This window comes from Hyalella azteca, unplaced genomic scaffold (genome assembly GCF_000764305.2).
Source record: "Hyalella azteca isolate HAZT.00-mixed unplaced genomic scaffold, Hazt_2.0.2 contig6532, whole genome shotgun sequence".
Lineage (NCBI taxonomy): Eukaryota > Metazoa > Arthropoda > Malacostraca > Amphipoda > Hyalellidae > Hyalella > Hyalella azteca.
This window is the reverse complement of record NW_025936691.1, coordinates 709,189-718,951: the sequence shown is the minus strand read 5'-3', so window position 1 is coordinate 718,951 and position 9,763 is coordinate 709,189. Positions and strand designations below refer to the sequence as shown.

At 39.6% G+C, this 9,763-nt stretch overlaps 1 protein-coding gene across 1 annotated transcript in view; it reads left to right on the top strand.

Annotated features, from left to right (window-relative positions):
- LOC108666863 overlaps nt 1-9,763 on the top strand; it is a 109,945-nt gene that overhangs the window by 46,685 nt on the left and 53,497 nt on the right. The window contains exon 3 of the mRNA XM_047880891.1: nt 5,798-6,185. Within this exon, the coding sequence (XP_047736847.1) occupies nt 6,063-6,185 (123 nt within the window). The 5' untranslated portion in view covers nt 5,798-6,062. The remainder of the gene's footprint in view (nt 1-5,797; nt 6,186-9,763) is intronic.

The following is a 9,763-nucleotide window of genomic DNA, read 5'->3' as shown; positions in this document are numbered from 1 at the left end:
AAACGAAAACCATGTCTCAATAATGCGTTTAGCTCATATAATCTGGAAATAGTAAATCGCTAGGATTTTATATTCTTGTCGTGCCCCTAGGACTAAGTTGTTCATAACTAGTCCTGTTTATTTCGATATAATGTTAGGCCCTGTTTAGGTTTTATGTCTGTCTTTGAATTTTGACTTTTAAAGTGATTTTATTCATTTTTAGTTTAGTCGAACTGATGATGGAGCTGGACTCCGAAACGTTTTCAATATCGATATGGTGAATTTTCTTGGCGTTTTCTTTGCTTTTAAATTCCTTGTGAACTTGCGATATAAGCAGACTAATGATATAAGAGAGCTTTGTGAATTGCTCAGAAATACGTGAAGATTATTGATAGAAATTAATTACTTTATTCTCATGTCCGGTTCAGAATTGAAAAGTATTTTACATCTACGACGATAACACATATTGTAAACGCCAATCATGATTCTCTTCATTTTCAACTGGCAATATCAGCTTATTGCTTATAGGTTTCTATTTAAAATGAATCAACCAAGCCTTCGTGTTGCTCTCTGCAAATATTACTGTGATATTCTTCAATTACACTCAGAAAAATGAATAAGTCGTATGGCCCAAATAGTGGCATAGAGCGGCACTGATAGGCCCTTTGGCCGGGCTAAATTGGGTTAAGAGGACTCACACAAAAACGAAAAGTGCACCGCAATTTGGACAAAGTCTCACTTATTTTTCAGAGTGTATTCCCTAGCACGTATTCAGAGTGTGTCGTCCGGATCTCGAATGACCCGCAACACAATAACTCGTTTCTACGTTGGATAAATCACAGGAGCAAATTCCCTTGTGCGCTGTGCAGTTTGGGCAAACGGTTATCGGTGGCTTACAAGAGATTTGCCTGTAATGCGCCATCGATGATTCAGACCCTATATATCATCTATGATTCATCGATGACAGCCACCTATACCCGCCACCTTCTCGATTTATTGGGGTTTTATTGTCGATTTTTGGCAGATCTGGCCATCCACCGCTACGTCACTAATAATCTACCATCGCCGCCTATAATCATCTATGCGCCACCCTTAATTTTTTTGGGTACATGCTCTGCCTGCAACTCGTTGTTTTTGTCCTTCTCTTGTTCTCATTGCCGTCAACGTTGCCGTGTTAGTGAATCGTTAGCGGTCAGCCTGTCTGTCAATTAATTAAGTATTGAAGCGAATGGTCAATCTCAGGGCAATTTAAGCCTCTGTAGTTTCGTTTCTTTACACCAAGCCTTAGTGGAGGGCTACGGCGCTGCACTCATATGGCACTGATTAAGCTTTTCATGCACTAATATTCTAACGCTCGCTCAAAAACATGAATGGTTATTATATTGTTCGCATAGTGACACACTTTCCCACCAACAGCATAATCTGAGAGTGGACGTACTGACAATTCCTTTTGCCTGGCCAAACTAGATTCACTAGTTAGGCCGTGCGATTGGGACTCTCATCCAACAGGATAACCCACGCACAGGAAATAGGGCATCAGTTTTTGTACAAAGCTTCACTCATTTTTTCGGGTGCACGAGTTAACACACATGAGCTGCCAGCTCGAGTCTGCCAGAAGTTCTAAGTTAATTATATGATGTGACCTCGCCTTTTTGTTGAAAAAAATCTACTTCAAAATCCAGTTAGAATGTGGAGCACTGTTCAATGGGAAGAACCAATTAATTGTGAATTCCATAGGGTAGTGAATTGATTTATCGGAATTTATAACATTAGCCAATTAGTGAATTTTGTGGCAGTTCAATTTTTCTGAAATTTTTGCAGTATAGTGAAATGAAACGGCAGCCTGGAATGGCGAGTTACGGAAGATTTAATAAAAATTATATATAATGGTGAACAACTTGTGATCAACTTCGAAGTTTATCTTTTTAAAAAGGCAAAAGAATTAAAATATTACACCACTACACACCTCAGGAGCACCTCACCACTACACACCTCAGGGGCACCTCACCACCATACGCACCTCACCACCACCTCACCACCACCTCACCACCACACCCCGCAGAGTTCCTGCCAATATCCGGGGGCCGTTCGCTCGCCGCAGTTTCCTATTACGGTGACAAGCAAAATTCCAGGTGCGCCTACGTAGAGTTTTTTTTAGCGTCTGGCGTGGAAAACTTGAAGCAGGGCGGCCAAACTTCGACATCAGGGGCAGCGCCCTCAAAATGTCGGCCCCGCTGTCGGGAATTTATCGTGCGTGGCAAAAACTTTATTAGGCATAAAGGCATAGAAATATTAGGCGTTAGGCATAAAGGCATAGAAATATAGGAAGCCCCGTTGTGCACTTCTAGGCACGCTGTTTTATTTGATATTTGGCGCCTCGAGCGATGAGAGCTTTTGCAAACAAAGATTTTTCAGCGATGACAGTAATTGGGATTTCCGTAGCGACGGTAATTATGATTTATGCCGCGACGGTAATTATGATTTCTGCAGCGACGTAATTATGGTTTCTGCAGCGATGTTAATTATGATTTGCGCGGTGACGGTAATTATATGATTTCTGCCGCGATGGTAATTATGATTTCTGCCGCGACGGTAATTATGATTTCTGCAGCGACGTAATTATGATTTCTGCAGCGACGTAATTATGGTTTCTGCCGCGATGGTAATTATGATTTCTGCCGCGACGGTAATTATGATTTCTGCCGCGACGGTAATTATGATTTCTGCAGCGACGTAATTATGGTTTCTGCCGCGATGGTAATTATGATTTCTGCAGCGACGGTAATTATGATTTTTTCTGTGAAGTTAATTATGATTTACACTGAAATCATTATTCCCTTTACCTTCCGTGCTCACCTTTCCTTAGTTCGTAACGTGCCTTCGAAGTTTTGTATCAGACGTCACGTAAAAATAAGTGAATAAACGTGGGTTCTTCTTCAATTTAGATTTAATTTCAAGTTTTATGAGCAAAATAACCTGGATTTTCGTTGATAAAATACAGCAGTCAGTCCGCGCAACGATGGCAGAGAAAATCATCCTAAACTTTTTCAATAAAAGTAAGGCTTGTTTTAGAGAATAATTGTAGACATACGGGCTATAGAAAAAATTTTGCTAGAGCTTCCGCTTTTCTATTGCTGATTTTACTTCCCCAAAGATAACCTGGAAGTCATGTTTTTTTATTTGCAGTTTTCTTCCGCGTTTGTGGCAACTCTTGTATATATCTGAGAGATTAAAGTTGCGGATGCAAATTACCATTTATCATTGAAGAAATTTCAGACATTCTTTTATTTGTCCAAGTTAAACTTCACTGCTGGTGATGTATATCTTGCTGGCTGTGTTTTCATACAAGATTGCTTTTTATTTCTACTGAATTAATCAAGTTATTGTGTGCCGTATTCTTTCAGAGCCTCTTTTGCTGTTTCCTCAGCACCGCTTCCCTCGCGCAGTTGTGCTGTTCCCTCGCGCAGTTGTGCTGTTCCCTCGCGCAGTTGTGCTGTTCCCTCGCGCAGTTGTGCTGTTCCCTTGCGCAGTTGTGCTGTTCCCTCGCGCAGTTGTGCTGTTCCCTTGCGCAGTTGTGCTGTTCCCTCGCGTAGTTGTGATGTTCCCTCGCGCAGTTGTGCTGTTCCCTCAGCACCACTTCCCTCGCGCAAGTTTCATTAACTGTGAAGCGCTCCCGGTGGCCACGCCAGAGCTCCACATTATTTCTAGGCGCCTTCGTTGCAGTTATTTTATTTGAGGGCCAACGAGGGGGGGGGGCAATGAGTACACGAGGGTAAGGGGCCAAGAGAGAGCGGGGGGTCGTTGCCCCCTGTACCCACGCCATGGTAACAAAATCGCTCTTTTATTCCTGCCATTCCTCCCTGGCGCGGTGTAAAAGCTCAGCGCGATTAGCATGCGGAAATAGAAGGCTTTTGAGGCTTAAATTGCTCTGATTGCCTTTTACTTTGGCATCTCTATTCTAACATGTCCAGGTCTGAATAATTCGCTCCAAAATGAGGAATCCAACATAGCTGCGGCACATTAAAAGTTGCAATATTTGGTAATTAATGTCCAATAATTACTAATTTTTAGTTTAATTGTCATGTGTCGAGATATTATTTCTCGTGTACAGAATGTATTTTTCAGTCATTACGTAACAGCCAATACCAAGATATCGTAGCCAACTACAAGTAAGCAACTACAAGCATGAGGCAGTACCACTACTGTTGTTCTTGTAGTTGTTATGATGCTACTGAAGTAAGCTTGTGGTTCCTCACTTCCATAATTCATTACTATATAGATACATAGGAATAAATGTTGTGGCCTTGCTGTTACAAGAGAATATGTTATGTAGTGTGCAGCCTTACCTTCAGAGAAATGAATGAGACCTTTTCCAAATAGTGAAGCGCTTTTTGCCTCTGCTTAGGTGACCGAGTTTGGCCCTTGAAATGATGTGTCAGTGCTTCACCCATGAAGTGTGTCACTATTTGTAGAAAATACCCATCGATTTTTCTTAGTGTAGATCTACAGTCAAACCTGACTAGAGTGCAGTCGTGTTCAGCATGCCCAAGGCTGGATAAAGAATGGGTCATCCTGACCCAGTTTGGCCCGGCAAATGGGCATATTTGGCCCAACAAATGGGCATATATATTGTGCAATGGGTATATATTTCTCGTGCTGGAGGAAAGAAAATGTGCACCTCCATGCGAATGACAATAAAACAACGTTGATTACGAGTTTGATTCCTAGTGTGTATATAATGGTATTGTGTATTGTGCTATATAGGCAAAATATGAGACATTTTGAGGACATCTGAACTATAGGCGCTTAATTTAGCTACAAATGGTAATTAATTGTGCTTCGATATCGAAGTGACACTGTGAAAAAACGATTGGGCCATTTTGTCCAAATAGAGATCCTTTTTTTCATGTATCACTTCACTTTCGTCAAGCATAACTTGGTCAGAATGGCCCACATTAGGACAAAAAGTGCGTCGCTATTAGGACAATCTTAATTATTCTTTGTGTAAAGCTGCCTATTGCTTTTCGCTTGGCATTCTTACTTATATTTAATCCTCTGGCTGTTGATTCCAGCAGAATACTGGATTATTAGGAATCTTACACTGAATGATTTTACATATTCAGTATTGGTAAATATTGAATCATTAGAGGCTTTCATTTGCCAAGCAATCTCCTGTCAATATCAAGCGCGGCCTTTGTACGCTGCAAATTTAACAACTGTTTTTTTTTCTTATGATTTATAAAATGATGGCGAAATTGCGCTTATTTCTTTTGAAATTTGTTTTATTTCGTATAATTGGTTTGACGGATTGACAATATCTCCGAATTTCGTGGCTTCTTTAAATATGAAATGTAATTTAGTAATATATCATGGTATTAGATGATCGAGGTAGGCATAAAATATCTACTTGTTTAGAGCTACCGAGACCGAAGCAAGTTGCGCTATATTGCGGTTTATTTTATAATATAGTATAATATAATATAAAATAATACAATATAATAATAATATAAAATAAATAATATAAAATCATATAATATATTACAATAAAATGTAGTGATGTCAGTTTGGATTTGCTATATTATTTGGACCCAGATTCTTAGTCCCTCGTGCACATTACCGATTTAGACAAGAATTTTCACAACTAGTTGCGAGTTTCGAACGCTCAACTCGCTGCTCATAACTTTGTGATCTCAACCACTCGACCTGTACGAATTAAAGTTTTAGTTTTGTTTGAGCTTGCCCATTTTTCAATAAATTTACGTATAATTTATATATGCTACTTCCATATGATAAATATATTTCTGTATTGTTTGGTCAGCGATGGAGGTCGGGATGTGCGGTGGCTGAGGTCGGGAGAGGGAGCAGCAGCAACTGCACCCGTAGACCCTGGGAGTGGCAACTGCTCCTCGGCTTGTGCGTGTGCCCGCTTATATACGGAGAGCCTCTGCAGCAGCAGCAGCAGCAGCGGCAGCATCGGCAGCAGTATTGCAGTAGCCGCAGCTAGATGGGTCGACAGACTTCACCAAAAGCTGCTGTAGCCTCGCCTACTGCTGCTGCTGCTGCTGCTACTGCTGCTGCAGACCATGGAGGGGCGCCAACATCCTCCAGTACATGTGTACACGAGCCTACCTGCTCCCAACGCTGCCAAAGCTGGTGTTGCTGCTGCCTCCAACAACCAACTACCGCGGCCGCCTGTCTTCTCCAAGGTGTGTACCTGCAACCATTACCTATGTTATTACCATACCAATGGTATTATATCTTATCTTAGTTCCATATTTTATATTATTGAATCTTCCATTACCTATGTTATTATCATAGGTACCTATGTTATCCTCTCCTATCTTAGTTCCATAGTCAATATTATATAATCTTTTGAATAATGTTCGATCGATCTGGGCTTTACTGCAGGAAGAATCTCAATCATTGAATATTGTATAATATTATGCAATATTCAATTCAATATTAAATTCTATTGATCTCTAAAATTACGCTCAACTATAAATATTTGCGCACCACAAAAGTACAAAATCAATTTCTCCACTTCGTTCATCCGATACCTCTGGTCTTCCGCCACTTGGAAAGAGAGAGTTTTATATGCACATCCAAACATAAATCAGGTGACGCCCAGGTTGTTAAGTTAAGAGATCGTAAGTTCATCAGCCAATCATTGACGGCCTTTCAAGCAAAATCCACCAATCATAGACAAGAAAATAGAGCGTACTAAGCACATACTTACGTTCAGTAACGAAGAGTCATTACACTCGATGACCCAGGAGTCATTGTAATGACCCAGGAGTCATTACACTCGAGTTAGAGTTATTTTGGTTCAACTTGGCCACCCGATCGTAGGATGAAAAGCGTCTGGTCTGAATAAAGTTCCAATTTTTTAGCCACCTGAGAGAATGATAAGTTTTGGTCTGGCCGAGTCATATCGAGCTTGCAAGCTGCCCAGAGGCTGCCGTTCAAGCCCGGCCGCAGCGGACATTAGCGGCTGATTTACATGCTCCCCGAGTCCTAGGCGACACATATTGCGTAGTCGGTATGCATTCAAATTATTTAGGGCAGGAAGTGAACGCATCTACGAAATTAGGATTGATCATTTCCATAGGGTATGAACGCGTAGCTGGCAAGTATTTTTTTATGTATGTGTCTGTATTTTGCTGTTCAATACAAATATCGGCTGACTGCATGATACAAATATCGTCCTCAGTACCTTCAGGGGGAAGTTAGAAATACAGAAATATTCTTTAAAAACGGGCAAATTTTTTAATGTCCAGCCAGTTTTGACTCATTTTTCGTCAACGTATGAACTTTAGTCGCCTTTAACATATTGTTCAGTCCAAGGTAAAATAGAAAATGTTTTGAAAATTAAAAGGACACAAAATTGTCGTTGACATGAGATCTGCGCTCAAACGAAAGTCGCGGATTCTCAAGTCAAATTTTGAGCTCTTTTTTTTCCGGTACAGATATTTTGAATACATGATTTTTCTGGTAACATGTGCACCTTACAAAACATACCTCCTTCGTAGGAATAACACAGTATTTAGATATACTCCCTCCTCTGTAGGAATACCGCAGTATTTACGATACGTACACTCCATCCTCAGCAATAACACAGTATTTACGATACACTCTCTCCTCCTTAAGAATACTATAGTATTTATAGACACACTCCTTCCTCCGTAGGAATAATATACACTTCATCCTTCGTAGGAATACCCCAGTATTATCTCGAACGCCGCCGCTAGCAATATCGCCACTCATTCTAATATCTGCGACAAAAGCTCGACCACTTGGCATTCTTCAGGAATTGTTTACTCAAGCAAAAGCCTTGCTGGAAATTTGTCACGTATTCTCAAATATGCGAGAAGAAAGGCAGGGATCGGCGCAGCTTGCTGCTCCCAAAACTTATGCTGACTTTGCTATATTTTCAACGAGCCTTCAGGCGGTGCTGGAGTTTTGTCAATGCGAGATTCGTCCTTAAAAATGAAACTGTTTGAAGGGAACTCCGCTGTTTTATTTGCTTTCGATATTATTGTCTCGTATTTGTTTCAATATGCGGAATTTTGTTGATAATATGTGTTTTAATATTGACGTACAAAGTGTGTGGTATCGAAGCGGGTTTGTGATTTGTCTTATGTATTTTTGGTTAAAATAAATCTAGGTATTAATTACCAAAAGCTATGTAAGTAATATTTGAATATCACTGAAGTAATAGTGCGCTGAAACTTATTTTTTATACTTATCTAGATTTCTCTCTCTTTCCTATAACTAAAGTTGTAGTAAATAAAATCGCCTGCATACGCACTGACAGGATTCAATGAAGCTTGTATAACAATTCCATTTTCAGCAATTTTTACTAATCTCGACAGAATATTGTTGAAATAAGATTTGGTTTAAAAGAGTGGATGCAGAATTCTATTCTGTGAGTTCGTCAGCAACAACCTTTGATTGGGAAGCTCTACTAATTTGAAATGTCAGCCGCTAAAAAAAGTTTGTGTTCCTTATCATTATCCTTAATTGCTCACTGATTTAATAATTAGTTGATTTATGTGTGATATTTCTCGTGATGTTTAAGTAGTTTCATCTTAGTTAACCTCATCAAAATCAATTAAGTCGTAGATGTATGTTACTCTTCAGCCTGTTATTCTTACGAGATCTCGTGTAATTCAACTCCGATTAGAGTTTCCCGAAATGCATTTTTTTAATTACATCGAATCCTCAAATCTCGAACCTGCACTCGGTATCAGATGGTAGGTCGTTCAGGATCGCCTCTGCTTTAGAGCGAAATTCGCATTCTTTGTTTGAAGCCTACATCGACTTGATGGGAAAAGTGATTTCGTCATCAAGTATTTTCCTTTTGTCCCGGAGCTGCGATTAAACGAAGCATTTTGTCTATAGCGTCGTTGCGTGGGTAATTAATGCTTAACAAGCTATACACTTCGAGAAATGTGTCTGATTTTGTCCTAATTGCGATTCGATTTTTGCCCCATTGTGTGGTTCAACATGACCTTGTTTGGCCCGGCATAACTGCATCTCAGGAAGTGTCACTATTTGGACTGCAATTCATTAATTTTTCTGAGTGTTACTCGTGTTGGGAACTAATGCGTTCTCATTTTTCTTTTAAATATATGAGGAAGCGTTTCCTTAGATAATAAATATGCAGTTTAGTGGGCACTTAATCTTTACTGAAGACCCTTTCTGATTTTAGTTAATTAATCTGTTTATTTTTATACCAAAATTGGTAGCTCACTGCTTATTTTTATACCAAATTTGGAAGCTCATTGTAGATTAAACATATCAGTAATTTTGTATATCAAATTAAAGGCTTTTCATTTCATTTCTCTCTTACTAGTTTTGGTATTCAGAATAAATATCTCCTGACACGTGCAGGGAATATGGCCTCGAAGGCTCGGAGTATCTCCAACAAACATTTTCTCTCTAAAATGTGTATTTCTTGGCCGTGCTACAAACGTTCTTGGTTTGTACTGAAAGCTTCAAATAAATTGGCTCTAATGAAATATAAATAAACTTCCGTTACGGTCTTGTTTTCCGAACGCTAATGAGCACTCGTTCTTTTTTCCTTCTCGACGAGCTGTGTTTGAGTTGAAAGTGTTTGAGGAGGATATTCTGCTTATGTTAAATGCTGTGTTTGAGTTGAAAGTGTTTGAAGAGGATATTCTGCTTATGTTAAATGCTGTGTTTGAGTTGAAAGTGTTTGAAGAGGATATTCTGCTTATGTTAAATGCTGTGTTTGAGTTGAAAGTGTTTGAAGAGGATATTC